At 30.7% G+C, this 16600-nt stretch overlaps 1 protein-coding gene across 1 annotated transcript in view; it reads right to left on the reverse strand.

Moving 5' to 3' along the window:
* LOC148310707 (lachesin-like) overlaps positions 1-16600 on the reverse strand; it is a 154317-nt gene that overhangs the window by 6503 nt on the left and 131214 nt on the right. The window contains exons 4-8 of the mRNA XM_088257887.1: positions 15862-16069; positions 10689-10847; positions 10145-10273; positions 8899-9192; positions 7128-7253 (exon numbers count right to left, since the gene is read on the reverse strand). Of these exons, the coding sequence (XP_088114013.1) occupies positions 7128-7253; positions 8899-9192; positions 10145-10273; positions 10689-10847; positions 15862-16069 (916 nt within the window). The remainder of the gene's footprint in view (positions 1-7127; positions 7254-8898; positions 9193-10144; positions 10274-10688; positions 10848-15861; positions 16070-16600) is intronic.

The raw sequence follows: 16600 nt of genomic DNA on the forward strand, positions 1-16600 counted from the left end.
AGTTTCATTCGGCCGAATTACTGTACTAGAATATGGAACCATGCTGTGGAAAAGAACTTCGTTATTAAAGTATCGCATTTAGAAAGTTAAAATATGTAATCTAACTCCGTATCTGTGTTTCCAATATTCTAAAAAGGTTTATTCTATGTTGGTCTTATAGTTTTATGTATCTTGGTCAAATTGGTTTCAGCTTGCGTTTTATTATATGATCTAACTTGTTTATTAATTTATTGATAGAATAAATATGAATTTTGATAAGGGTTGACATGATTGGAACCACGAATTTGTTCAAATATGCTTTAAATATTTATACTATTTATTTACTATTATGATTATTTTACTAACCATTATCCTCAACCAATGGTGCAAAGGGCACTGCATCGTATATAAACAATTTTATATTATTCATTAAATACATGCAGGAATGGTGATCAGCCCTGCGCTTCAGGTCAAGGGTAATATTACATAAATTTTCATGTCAAAATCACTTATATTTTTTAACCCTTAAGGGAATAGAACCTCTAACTCGGCAGCCAAACGCACTGAACAAAGCACTTAAGATTCGAACATAAAAAAATATTCTAGAAAATTTCAAAAATCTGGTTTAAGAATATGGTAACAATTCGTCCTTATACGTCGAGACATATCATTATTATTAAGAGTTACACTCCGTTGTTCCACGATTAATTGTAATTTGGTGAATTAATTTTTGCACATAAAAAAATGCGAGTTTTAGTTGTTGAAATTCAGTTGGCATTGATTGAGCGTTTTAAAAAGGTTTTTGATATAAATAATTTATTAAGGGATGATGTATTTTTAAAATTGTTGTTTTACTTAGTAAATACCAATATTCAGAAATATATTTTGAAATATTTATTAAAAAGTTTGGTGGCGTAGATCAGATTAGGGAAGGAGGGAACATCAACGGGTGACAGCAGTCCTTCCCTCAATATGTCCGATTTCTAACCAAAGTTTCCCAATAAAAACCAATAACGTTAAAGTGTGAGAGAAGAATGGCACTTCGAAAATACGACTAGATCAGATTCACCCCTGTCTGACACATATTGCATATTTAAACATCCCTTGAAAATAATTTGCAGTAAAAATAAACAGTTTCGAAAATATTTACAATTTTTATCATTCTATGGAATAAAATGGACCCTATTTTTATCGTTAATCACATAAACACAATACAATTCAAGGGATTTATCTAATTCGTTCTCGAAAGTATTTTAAGTTTTATGGTATATAACTATCAAGATTTTGTATTTATTTATCAATGTTCGTTCAAACTTCGGTTCAATTTTATAAATAAAAAGTGGTCAAAAGTAGATAATAAGTTATGAAAATTGAACGTAATATTTTAATGCAAGTATTTAAAATAATTCCGAAAAAAATCTTATGCAAATTTAGTAAAAGTTTCTATAAGAAAAAACTTATTAGAAACATGGATTTTGCCGACGAAAACGCGGTGGATAAATACAACTTCCAAAATTTGCGTAATGTGGTTGTCAATCATGGATAGAGTATTGAATATTACACAGTGTATAAAGTGACCACTTAAACCACCTGATGAAAGGCCGTAAGCCCTGTAAATGCCCAGACTTAATATTATTTTTCATCTGTGTTAAGATTAATAAGATAAAAAAACTTCATATAAATAACTCCTAAGTGGAGCATATCCTGAATTTTTGAAATATTGTTAAATATTTCTTTAAAAAATGCGATGCAATGTTATTAAATAAATAGAAATTTGAAGTCATATTAAAATTTGTTTTGAAATAGGTGTTAAATAATTATCCACTAAAAAGTAACCTCTTTGAGGACTCGAACATCCTACTTATTGCTGCTATTCTCTTTTCATGCGAACTTTTCTTTCTCCATTTCCTATCCTATATGACAGTTTTGACCTTCATTCTATTTTCCATCACTTAAATCATCTGCATCCTTTTAAATATAGTCCACTCCTATTTTCGAGAATCAGGAGCGCAGGAGTGATTATCTTGCCTTCACGTAAGTAATGTTTAAGTAAAATCTGTGCGTTACCCTATTCAGCATTGAGGTAAAATATACACAAATGGTCACTATAAAGAGTTGATGTCTACTTTGGTAAATAAAAAATAATTATTGTACTAAGATTTTTTTATTTTATTAAAATTAAACACTTGAATATACCACTTTAATGAGTTTTATTTATATATACGACTAGTTTCGAAAACTTACAGATGTTTTCATATTCTGGTTCTAATTAAAACGAAGTAAGTTTTGTAGTAAGTTTTCGTAACTAGTTGTATATATAAATAAAACTCATTAAAGTGGTATATTCGAGTGTTTAACTTTAATTAAATAATCAATATGTCATTCCACTAAGTTAATGCCGAATCAATAAATAAGATTTTTTAAACTTAAAACCGCTGCACTAAAAAATTGTAAACGATATAATAATGTGCAAAGGGCTAGGAACGACAACAATATAGGAGTCACAATTGGAGTTTCGAAATGGAATTCTCCTCGTTCAGACTACTAATTGCGACTGCAAAATAAAGTGAATATAAAAGTACGGAACCAAAAGACTAGAATGCATTGCGGAATTACACGAATCCGAGCTGCAGACTACGTACAATACTTGTGTATGCATAACGAGTTGACATTTTGCTTTCATTCATATTTCTCGTCGCTTTTCCTCGCATTTCTTTGTGCTACTAATTTGATTAGAGACGAAACAGCAGATCGTAATAATTCATTCTGGTTTCCGGTTTCTCAATTAAAAATATTGAACGTTTAACAATATTTTTTTTTAATTTATATTAAATTTGCATTCATGTTTTATAACATTTCGCTCACTCCTTTCAACAACGTCATATATCAAAAATCGTGAATTTTCACAAGTGCATGTTTTTGGAATGCTCAGAAAATCTACATCTACTAAAATCCTAGCAAAAGTGGCATATTTTTTACTTAATATTTACCTGCTACAATTCAGAATGTGTTGTTTTTGCATTTTGAAGAAAAACTTTTGTTTAATTTTATTTTTATATGTACTTAATATTTTTTGAATGGAGAAAAAACATTTAGGTTTTACCTAAAAAGATCTGTTGCACAGTAAAAAGTTCTATAAGTAGCTTGATATTTGTTTGTTATACATTATATTCTATTTTTAAACTTTAAAAACGACCTCCTGAAAAATCAGGTTTTTTGATTTATGACGTTGTTCAAAGGAGTGATTGATTTAAGATTTGTACTGACATTTCTTGGTGAAACTGCATTTTATGTAATAAAATAAATAAATCAGACTGATTATGTCGGTCACTACAAGACGCGATCAGCGGTAAAATAAAATAATTGTGGAAAAAACTAAAGAGTCGTTATTTTATTAAACTCATTTTTATTCTTTATTTGACATTAATAATAGTTATTTGAGAAAAAAAAATAGTTCCCGATTTATTTATTTTTTTCGATATAAAATTTAATTTTTCATAAAATTTAAAGCGTCAAGTGCTAAAAATTAGTATTGTTTTTATTCAGTACTATTGTGAATTTCAATCGCAAAGACAATAACTCTAATACTTCAGGTGTCAGTCTAATATAGTAAATTAAAATTTGAAAAAAAAATCCAACTCTTACCCGCTCTCAATAGTGCTTGCATCGTATAGAGGCAGTGTTATCTTGATTATAACATACACGAAGGAAAGGTGATCAGCTCTGCGTTTCAGGCACCAGTCCAGGATTATTATATTGAAGATCACTAATATTTATTTTGAACTCTTCGGGAATCAACGCGGATTCTCTAGCATGGTAGCTAAACACAAGTACCACTACACTATGGAAGTGGATTTTCAAATCTATACATAGTTGATAATCAAACCATTAATTTTAAAGTTTCTTTAATTTTACTATGCAGCTAAAACTACTTATTACATAAATTGTATTTTAAGGTTGATTTTTCGAATTCATCCGATTTTCATTTTCATATGGGTAAAATATAAAAATTTCTCATATTTACTCGAAGTTTTTTTAACCACGTCAGAAATTCATTTCAATAAAAGTAAAGAACACCTAAATTTAAAAACAATAAACAATAATTCGAGAAGAATACGGTACTGAGTTCATTCGAAAATTCATTGTTCAAATATTTATTTTGCACAAAAGAACGTCGAAGTAATAACCTGTTTAAAGAAATGTTTCTCCGTAACTTAAGTTAACTGCATTAGTCGAGCAAACAACTTTCAATCAGGGATCCAATAAAACGCATTGTTTTCTCCCTCTCGCGAGCCTCAGAGGAGCAGGATAACAGGAAACGAGGAAGGGTGGTTATCCACCATTTTTATGATTGTTTTTCAAAGTCCCGACCGTTCCCCGAGTACACAAGTCATGGTTTATGGCACAATACGTTTTGCTAAAGTTAACACAATGCCAGATGATATGGGTCAGCGCACAGCACTCGAGCAGCGAGGGAAAGTTTTTGTTACATATGAAGATTTTTCCAACGGTGTTCTCACCCCACCTCTCGGAAGTTGGGAATATCAAATTATTACTTGTATTTGTGTTTATTCAAAACTTGACGCGAGTAAACAATTTCTATAATCTTTGGATGAAACATTTTGGGGTTCCTTATTTATTACCTTGACGTATAAACACCAAATAATACAAGGTTTAACTTTTCGTTTTATAAATTGATTTGACATTCACTTTGAAGGATAAAAATGATGATTTAAATAGAAAAATAAAACACTTGTAGGATACCACCGTTTGAGTTTATTTATGCAAACACAACTAGTTTAGAAAACTACAAATTTTCTCGAAAGTAGTTGTGTTTACATTAATAAACTCAAAAATTGATCGTATACAAGTGTTTAATTTTTATATTTTAACCATGTAACTTATTTTAATACACACACAAAATTAAATGTTACACAAAACTTCCAGTTTCCTAATGCTTTCACGTTTTCGTCTTGATTAAATTGAATGTGTAATTTATTAAAGAAAAACGTTTGGAATCACTGGAACTGATGTTATTTTTTCGACAAAATATCGAAAAGTGGAAAATGCTTTTAGGACATTTAGGCATATTTGTACTTTACAATTTACTGCTGATTTTATGAAATACTTTGGGCATAAAAAAAAAAAACAAAAAATTGTTTACATAAAAGTAATACCATAATAAGTTTATTATTGTCGTTGTTAATTGTCCGCTTATTCTAATAGACAAAAATGTATCATATAGGTTGGTACTACAAAACTTTTGGTCGCTTGAAGATGTAACTTTTAAATTCAGTAACATCACTCCACTACTTCACGAATTGTAGTTCTAATTACACTATCCTGAAACGGTAGAATACAAACTCCGTCTAGCTCATCAATGCATAATACTATTCCATCTTTATAAAGCTATGCATTCCCAATGAATAATTAGTTGGTACACCTCTCACGCTTCGATCACTTAGAATAAGTGCAACGAAAAATATAATTTTACCAAGTTACAGCCAGTAAGAAAATAAGCAAACAACGAGCATAAACGTAAAGAAGTGACGGTTAGCAAAAAACCTTTCCAGATGAATTTTATTTTAGATTTTTTCGCAATTTTATGAAGTTGTACGTTGTGAAAATGTTTCTTTTAAAAAAATATATTGCAAGAAAATCATTTATTTAATCAACATTACAAATTAATTATTTTTTAATTCAATCTTTTAATTTTTAATTTCTTAAGACTCAAAATATTTTCATTTTATTTATGGTGATAAAAGTGATACAAAAATAAGTCAGCTCTTGCCTTCTCTTTATCCTTCAACGTCACAGTGGCACAACTCTAAAATTTAGACTTAACTTCACACGCAGCTTTTGATTATGATACGGAATGCATCGAAACACGTGTCACAGTAGATTTCTTTTAAATGGTGGTATTTACCTAGTAAATTTATTTAAGGTCTGTTTTTTTTTAATACACCCCTTGTTTGATGAATGAAATAAATTAAAATGAAGCACTTTTTTAGTGTACTATAAAACGTTTCCTTATTATAATGTGTGTAGAAGCGATAGGGTTGTTCTCCGTACATATTCCCCGTTCGCAGGGAGGGCAAACAACACGTTGAGCCTAGCAAAGTTGAGGAAAGTTGGTAAAATTTCAGACAGTGTGTATTCAGTACACGTTGCCAATGAAAAAGTCCGTTAAGGCAAATATTCGATACTAGTAGTACGCCAAGGAACTGTTCCTTAACTTTTTTTGTTTGGATGCTTGAGTCGGGACTGCATTTTGAATTTAAAGTAGATGTTATTGCTCTGATGCTGGAACTAGATACATAGACAGAAAGTTGGAATATCTTCAAAATTCCGAATTCGATAAACTTGCTATTTCGTTTTTACATCTTCAGATTTAATGCACAGATGCACGTCAAATTATAGTTCTGTATTCGGCCCATTTTCGACGAAAACTTTTTCACTGGTTTCAAATCTAAGTACATATGTGCGTAGATGCATAACAATATTTACAATTTCAAGGAATATTTGAGTAAACAAAAAAACGCAGTTAAATTTTCAATAACATTCAATACAATACGTATTCTTCAAACCTTTGGCTATTTTCGTAAATTTTTAAGTAATTTAACAAATTTAATATTGTGACAAGTGAAATATTGATCTATTAAGTAGCCCACCAATAGATATATTTTGTTTTAAAGAAATTAAAAAAAAATACGTGAAAATATCATTCACTGAATGCTTCTCTGTTTGATCCGAACTCTCTAAAATTGGTCATTCAATTCTAAATTGATTTGAAGTAATATATTTACATATCGTTTGAACAAATTTGACAAGTAAAACTTTTTTTAAAGTTTTTTTTTTAGTTTGACATTACTTCAAAATTTAATTTCCTAATGTCTCTTTAAGGACACTTCTGCTGATAACATTTTTTATTGTTTTTGTATTTACAATCAATATAATATAATATAAGTTCCACAGCCAAAACAAGTTTTTATCTCAGAGATTTTTTAAAATTTATCAATTGAAATTAATGCTTAGAACGTATAACTGAATGTTATTATTGAAGGAAAGCTGACTTTAAATTTAAAATTTAAATTTTTAATAGAAATATGTATTATTAAAACAAATATTAGGATAACAATTTTACATACCCTTATCAGTGGCTGGAACATCCCTATGTTTTCCACCGTAGATGGAATTGTCGAACTCTTCAGGTACGGATGGAGTGGGCGGGGGAGCTGTAGGGGGTCCAGGACTCGTTGTTGGCGGAGATGATGCTGGAGAAAAAAATACCCCCTCATTAATAGAACTTATTTATTGTAATATAACTGATGACTAAATTAAAACAGTTTATAACAAAATCTATATTTAAAGGTGTTTCGTACAACAAAAAAAACGGTATTCAACAAGTGACGAACCGCACACGTTTTCACTTAAGTCAAAACCATTTATCGGAAAATGGTGAAAACCACAAACTAGAGCATTTAGACGGCTGGTAGGAAGAAGTACGCTCTCTATGGAGGGAAAAAGTTACGTTTTATCCATCTTCTCAAATATAATATTTCAATGGTTGTAAAAACATTTTCATTAATGCTGAAAAACCCATGTATCAGCTTCTGTATTGACTCAACTACATATTTGATTTAATTTATGACTAAGTGTAGAAAAGATTTTATCTTATCCTTATCCACACAAAATGGTCCAAAGGGGGATGCATCTCATGGATGGAGTGTTACGTTGTTCGTTAATTACTGGATGGTAAGTTGACCAGTCTTACGTTGAAGGTACCAGTCTAGGGTAATAGTAAATATGAGAGTGAAAAATCTCTTATATTTATTATGACACCCCCTGGGAATTTAACTCGAGACCTCTAGCACGATAGCCAAACGCATTTACCACTACACTGTAAATGCACTAACCACTACACTAATTGCTACGTCACGGAAACATGAAAATAAATTGATTGAAGTATTTTCGGTTTTTTAAATAGTAAAATTAATTCACATTGAAAAATTGTTACTCAAACAACAGCAAAAGAAAAATTCATTGAGAGTTTGTTTAAAAGAGAGTGTTTTTATGAAGATTAATGTTATAAAACCAGTTGCTATGAATAAAATAAAACCTTGAAATATGGTTTCAATTATCATCGTATCATAGACTTCCCCATTCAGAACTACCTCAAACATGAGGTAAATGAAACATTTGTTATTTTCATCCCCTTCATAACGTAATAATGTCAAATAAGATCAAATTTTCTGATAAAGCAATGAGACTGTATAAAGACCTAACAATAAAATACTAAACCATAAAACCTTGTGGCTTGCGTCGAATCCCATCAAATACTCATAAACCGACCGTTATATATTTTTCAACAATGAAAATAACATTTCTGTACCATAACTCACAATAATAACCAATCACGATAATAAAAGAGGTAACTTATTTATTCATACTGTCCAATTACTGATTTACATCACAAAAGATCCTTTATTCTATAAATGTATGTCATTTTTAAATTAATAATTTATATAAATCCTTCTTGTATTTTCTCCTTCAGAGTTCATATTTATACGAGTGTATAAAAATCTCCCACCTCCGTAGTGTAATGGGTAGCATGTTTAGCTACCGTGCTGGAGGTTCCGGGTTCGATTCCCAGGGGGAGGGGGGTGAAAATAAATATTGGTGATTTAACACTCTCGTGTTTATTTAATATAACCCAGGACTGGTCCCTGGAGCGCAGGAGTAATCACCTTGCTTTCATCTGTTAACGATCAAGATAATACTGTGTCAGTGCGATGCAGTGCCCTATTCACCATTGGTTGTGGATAAGGGTTAGAAGAATATAAAAAAATGTGTATAATTTTTGATAACATAAAATCATATGTTTTAAAATAATGGATTGTCCAAAAATAAGGTACTTACTGTATAATCTGATGGTTCCATCCGATTCTCCTCTTGGATTTTTGGCTACACATTTGTAAGTCCCATAGTCTGAGTTCTGGATGCTGCCAATCGTGAGTTTCATGTGCGTTTTGTACGATGGAGAGTTGACAATATTCTCCATGTGATACTTTCTAGTCTCGTGGATCATGTGTCCGTCCTCTCTGGTCCAATAGTTCAGAGATGTTGGATGAGCTTCAGTAAAGCATTCCAGAGTAACATTATAGTTCAGGGGAGCTCCTACGAGCTGATGTGGAATCCATAGCATGGGAGGAACTAGAAAAAATATCGAAGATGTTTACTCAATATATTAAATGCGACAAAACAGTATAACAACTATCGGTCTGACAACAACAGAGCTTTACGTCAATACTTTATCAAGAAAACAGTTTAAGAATTCTCCATCCAAATTTTAACCATTTCATACGCTTTTTTAAATCTTTGAAACTCAAAGCTCAAAAGTGATATTTAGAATTATCCTATTATTTTTTGACATCTCATCAAAAATGAAGAAGAATATGGAAGTCTGGGCATTTACGGGGCTGACGACCGTCAAAGGCTGGTTTAAGTGATTACTTTACCCATGTGTCACATTCACCAATTTTACTCATTATTGACAACCACACTACTCAAATTCTTGAAAGTTCTATATATATGAACCAATTTCGAAACATTGTTCTCAAATCACTCGAAATTCACTAAAGACATATATTGGTGAGATGAAAAATACCTCCTATAAATGGAGATAATCCAGATTTGGGAACAAGTATTTGGACACACTCAAAATGTTGTAAGAATTATTATCCTAATAAACATTTTTTTAAACACACTAATTTTCACTTTATGTAATAAATAATTAAAAATCTTTGATTTTGATGCTGACGCTAAAATAGTTTTGTTCAATTATACGTATTAAGAGAAAAAAAACTTCAATTAATTTGTATTTGAGATTTTCAATTTCTAATACACTATTTATTGATTTGGCATTAACTTTGTAGAATAACTTGATTTAAAAATTGAACATTTGCATTAGGCCACTAATTGAGCTTCATTTCAAACGACTAGTTTCGAAAACCACAGATGTTTTCATCAACAGGTGATCACAAATACTAACGAGCATAAAATCACTCAGGTATTGGTAGAGTATCAATTAATATTCTGTGTTTAATTTTTTAATAGTTCTAATACCCTCGTTTATAATTAAGTATTGTTTGTGTAGAATACTCACAGTCAACGCTAACTTTAATCCTCTTAGAAACAGTCGGTGGAACACCATTACTAGCTATACAGAGGTAGGCACCCATGTCTAGTCTGGAGATTCTAGCCATCTCTAAGCTTTCACCGTCCCATTCCAAAACTGAAAAAAAACATATCCAAGTGTCTAAAACTTTCATAGAAAATAAACAAATGCAATTATTATTATACATATTTTTTTACGGTACGGTGTATTTGAAGATATTTTTATAAGAATATCAACGAAAATATCATTGAATATTTGTATTTTTTTTTTCATAAATTTTATTCTCGATTCAAGATCTGATTTATTTAGTACACATTTAATTTGCATGACTCTTTTTTTAATCGAATAATATTTTTTTTAAACTCTGCCAATACAATGGAAAATGCTTTGAAAAATTCAAATGAAAGACTTTTATATATTTTCTTTTTATTTGGGTTAAAACAAACAATCATTTTTTTGAAAAATATTGAAAAGTACTGAAGGGAGGCCAAAAAGTTTTCTTTTATTCTTATAATCAAATATTAATTATCACCTGAATATCCTTTGTTGATTGATATCTTGGCATTGTCATCCCTCTTCCACTTAACAGTTGGCTTGGGAGAACCATTTGCCCTACACGTGAGAGTGACATTCGCTCCTTCTCTTACAATGACGTCACTGGAGCTCAGTGAATCATCAATATTGGGAGGCACTGAAAACAAATAATTACATTAATACAAAAAAAAACACGCGAATGAATTGTTTTCGATCAATTTTTGCTGAAAATCACGTATCCTATAAGGATACCTTTATTCGCTTGTTTAATTTTTTGCAGTTTGTAAATCGATAACAATCAGCCTTTATAATATAAATAATATATGTATTTACAATAATACATGTAGGACTTTGTGTGCATTTTATAAAGTGTCATATTATGACACTCAATGAAATGCACACCAATTCCTACCAAAATTAATTTTTAAATCGAGCCTGCGATATGCAATGCAATGCTTAATGAAATAGACATAATTAATTTTTTTTTAATACGTTTTGGAGAAATATTGTTGATGTCTATTTGACTATTTGATAAAGAAAATTTATATTATTTGATTAAAACATGTAATGTAAGTTTATTATACACAATAGTTATACTTTTATGAACATGACAGTTTATTTTTATTTTTAAATAACTTACGTGAAAACCTGTTCTTGGAACGTATTTTTTTAAAATTTTATTATAAAATGTTATTATTGTTAAATAATCTGTTGGTTTTCCAATAAATGATTAAGATAAAATAAAAAAATTAAATATATAATAAGCGAGAAAAAAAATCTAATTAAAATAAAAATTAAATGAAATGTCAACCTGACAGAGGAGGATTACATACCGCTTGTCACATTTGTACTTTATATGCAAATAAAAAGCGTTTACCCATGATATCATAAGCATTATACGAATTATGGAGATACAACTGAATTAAGGATGGCCAAAGGTTGATTGAAGGATGGCAACTCACGTTCAATAAGTAAAAATGATAAGGTCACATATGATCTCTGTTCTTTGGTCATTTAAAACCATCGTGCCATCGTTTCAAAGCATTCAGAAGTGTTAGAAATAAATTTTCGCTGGTAACATTTATTTATTTTACAGAATGAGATTCGGCCTAGTGAAGAGAATATGTCAAATTTTTGGTAAAACTTCCAACTGTGGAACAGAACCAGCTCGCACTGACTGATGGTCTGGCGACACTACGTACTGGCTCAATGCGTGTTATTAATCCCCTTTGAAATTGAAGAACAGACGAGTTCTAAAATTAGCGAAACACCATGATAAGAGTACCAACTCCTTTTCGTATTGCTTTGAATCATTTTGTAAAAAACAGCCCTTTGATGATTTTATTATACAATAGAAATCCTAAGCTAAACGCTCGTGGCTGGTTAAATATTTGACTGGTGTAATAATAACATTGTTATACTTTTCCCGTAATACTTCTTTGAATAATTCCGGCATCTCCTTTCTAGAGCTACACAATACAGACGTCGGAAGCGATGAAAGGAATTTCAAATTATATTTCTGGCGAAGTTACACCGCCGTTTGTGGCATTTAATTAAGATTCTATATTAGTTTCTGCAATTCGCGAACTTCCGTCGATATTAAAAATTAAAAAGAACGTCTGCGGAGGGGCGAGGGGTGGATGCTGCGGGTACGGGGAGAGTACGTTGAGGCATCACGTGTTTAATTTATCTTCCACCCAACATCTCATTGTTTGATTTATTATATCCTACAAATCCGGCGGTAGTTATTGTTTTAGATTTATTAATATATAAATGTATTCTCTGGGAAAAATTACAACAATGTCATCAATCGATTCAACTTTGTCATGAAACTAGTACATATTTAATTTGTTATTATTAGAACCGTTTTATTTTCAACAGTTTTAAGTGTGTTCAAATAATCAAAAATTTGCGTTTTTCTCCACTCTGATTTATTTTTACCATCTTTTAACATTTCAAAATAGATGAGGAAATATGGAAGTCTAGGTATTTACGGGGATTAGCTGGGTACTGGGTATTAGCATACCATACATCAAAATTTACTGGGGTCTCTGTTAATATTTCGTCGATCAAATATAGATGGCACTTGTGAACTGCAAAAAAATGAGTATTATTTGAGATATTTACCCCTTCTTTACCCTTCAACGCAACAAAGACACGACTCTCAAATTAAAAACAAATTTAACGTACGCTGCTTGAAAATGATATCGAGTGCATTGAAACAAATGCCACAATCTTCTATATAAATAAAAATGTGAAAGCCCGTTTGTTAAAATTTTAAAATCTCCTAAAGTAATTCACCGATAAACTGTAACCGATGTTTTTACGCTTCATGTTATTTCTTTTTTAAACAGCTTTTTTTACTACGATAGCAGCGCCATCTGTTTAACGTGACAGCAATAAACGATACACCGAATATTTCTCATGATGGACAGCGTACTTTTTGACATTGCTGTCACTTGGAACTTTCAATGTTGTCGATTGTATTGTTGTTTTATAGATTTTAATAATTTACATTACATCAAAAGCATTGTTAAATAGAACGTATAAGAAATGTGTGTTTTCTTTATTTTACAATCAACCAGACTGAGCCGCAGCAATGCGTGGTCGGATACAGTTAGTTTAATATATATTTTATTATAAGTTACATATAATTAAGTTATAAATTTAAAATAAGTGGGTTCAAAATCAATATATATCTAAATATTTATTTTCAAAGTTCTTCATTACGTAAATATGGATAACTTTTCATAAAAAAAATTAAGATTTACGATAACCTAGTTTTTTCTATACTTTAAAATCTAATTTTATAAATATACCTACGTAATTAAAGAGTAATTGTAAAAAATCTTAAAATACTACGTTACGATTGTATAAAAAAAATGCCGTTAAAATTTTGCTACAAAGAAATAAGTTCCACCGCACCGCTATAACAAATAAATATTTAAGAGTATTTTTTTTAGTTATAGCGGGAAAACGTATTTTCTCTTTTTAGCAAAATTTTAACTGAAATTTCTAATGCAGGGCTAAAGCAACGTTAGTATATATATTTTTGGATTATTGAGGCGTTTGATCAGAGATTGACGAATTGAAACGTCTCGTGCAGGTTTCATGGTTCAAAAGCCCTTAGTAAATCTTTTTATCCTATAACCTACATGCTTAAGTTTTAAAATACGTACAAACTTACATATTACCAAACCAATATGTAAGGTTAGGTAAGATATGTGAAATAATCCGAAATATCTTTTTTATGTATAATTATTTGATAAAAGTATTACAAGCACACGTAACTTAAATTATTTCTATTATTTTTTGTTATCTTTATTCCGATTCTTGAAATAAAATGGCAAGTTCCTAAGGTGGCTCCTATGGCATATAAATTATTTAAATTATTTCAAAAAATAAAAACAAAAACATATTATGAATAATTTAAAAAAACATAGTTTGTTCAATTAAAATTAAATGAAATTAAAGCTTTCATTATTTTTAAGCACCGTTAGCGCTGTTTGAAAATGGCGAGGAATGCATCGAAACGCGTGTTAAATTAATTTTTAAAATAGTGAAATTCATTAAGTAAAATTGAAAATATAAATTTCCTTATTTTGATTTGAATACCTCTAATAAAATTTATGTGCCAAAATAAATTCAAAACTCAACCGCGTCAAATATGTTAATATTAGTAATAACAGTTAATGACTATGAACTATCAATTATTTAAGAGAGATTAATTCTCACAAAATCCTTTGATGTTACGAAAAAAAAAAACGATTTAGTTATGTTTTAATTGAATTTTAAAATTCACTGCAATTCGGTTTTCCGAATTCCGCACGACCGTCACGTTACCACGTTTGGAGACAGCCTTTGCACCCAGGAAAATTAATAAGGCTTCCTGCAGGTTCATTTTTTTTATTTATTTATTGCAGTACCGGAATCGCATTATTGTTGTGACACTGTAAGTGAATTTACATTTGCAAAGGAAAGTTTCCGACATTGTCTGCAGGGAGACACGCGAAACTCGGAAATCGCGTAATTTAATTATTTACTTGAATAAAAATTGGACGGCGGTCATGTGAAATTCTACCACCCAGAAATATCAAACTTAGGGATTTTTCGCAATTATAATTTCTAATCATTATAATTTTTTTACAAATTCTCTTTTTCGTGATGATTGTTGGTTGACCTACAGTTTTTTTTTGTTTTATTAAAATATGTAATATAATTTTTGTTGTATTTTCTTTTTCGTTCCAATGAATATTTGGCAAATATTTCCAAATCAATATTTGGCAGTCATTTTATTATAGTATCTATCAATTTTGTATTTAAAAATTTCTCAGTTAATTAATAATACTATTTATTAAAATCGATTATGACACATGTTTCGATGCATTTGGCATCATTATTAAAGACCATATCACTCACTCCTTTCAACAACGTCATGTATCAAAAAACTAAACTTTACAGGAGATCGTTTTTAAGCTAAAAAATATAATGAAATGAATTAAAAATTAATATCAAGCCACTTATTGAACTTTTTACTATACCACAGATCTTTTTAGGTAAAACCTGAATGTTTTTTCTCCATTTGAAAAATATTTAGGATATTTAAAAAAATAATTAAACAATATTTTTTCTCCAAAATGCAAAAAAAACACTTTCTGCCCAGTAGCGGATAAATATTAAGTTAAAAATATGCCACTTTTGCTAGGATATAGTACATTTTCTGGGCATTCCGAAAACATGCACAACTGAAAATTGTCGATTTTTGATTTATGACGTTCTTGAAAGGAGTGAGCGATATAGCACCTCTTCTGGTGACCCTTAATCTGGTAGTTTACCTAGTGTACCTAGTGTACCTAGCATCTCAGTATCACAGAAAATTAGGTATTTTGCGAAAACAGCCTGATGAGGTTTTACATCATCTACAGGGAGGCCTTATACTTCACCTGGCAATATACCTAGAACCTCAATACCACAGAAAGTGGGGTATATTACGAAGATGGACTAGTGAGGTTTTACATCATCTACAGAGAGACTCCTACCTCACTTGGTAATATACCTAGAATCTCAATATCACATAAAATGGGGTATATTGCGAAGACAGCCTTATGGGGTTTTACATCATCAACAGATTGGTTGGTTAGGTGAAGTCGCCCAGAGGGCCGCTAACTCACCGACCACGTGCAGGTAGCCGAACTGCGTCTTGGCCGTGGCCGTGTTGATCTGGCACATGTAGCGGCCCTTGTCCTCCTCGTGCACGGACGAGATGTGCAGGAACCACGTGCGGTGCTTGTCGTGCGTCACGCTGATGCGCGGGTTCCGCGTGATCACGTGATTGTGCACCGTCAGGATGGCCGACTGCTCGAAGTGCATCCAAGCGACCTGGAAAAAGGGATGCGTTTCAGGAATCGATCGAATTTTTTTAAAAATATTAAAAGCATTGATAAATTTGTGGTTTTGCTATTGAACACCCTCCTTATGATACATTGTTTACTCTGTGTAAATAATGGATGATAAGGAAAGAAATAGTGTAGGTTTAATTTTCTTCAATATTATGGGGAACTCGCGATCTGGATGATTTAGTATGCTAACTGCTGTGCGAGAAGCCGGACGGATCTCTGCGTACGTTTTTTTTTATATTTATTTTATATGTGTATTGGAATTGGACATTAAAAAATGTATATTGAAAAAATACATATTTAAAAAAAAAAAACATGCGTGTCATTTGTTAATGCAAACCAATCCACATAATTGAGACAACAGAAGAATTTTTAAAAAAAAATCTAGTAACACTAAGGTTAATAGTTGAATATATTTTTAACTGTGACCATTCAATATCCCTCCTCTTCAATCATCGATCAAAATCGTATATATTTTTCTCGAAGAATAACTTATTTTGTTAATAAAATGGCA

The sequence above is a fragment of the Brachycentrus maculatus genome, unplaced genomic scaffold (assembly GCF_059751285.1).
Source record: "Brachycentrus maculatus isolate JH-2025_06_01 unplaced genomic scaffold, ASM5975128v1 h1tg000089l, whole genome shotgun sequence".
Lineage (NCBI taxonomy): Eukaryota > Metazoa > Arthropoda > Insecta > Trichoptera > Brachycentridae > Brachycentrus > Brachycentrus maculatus.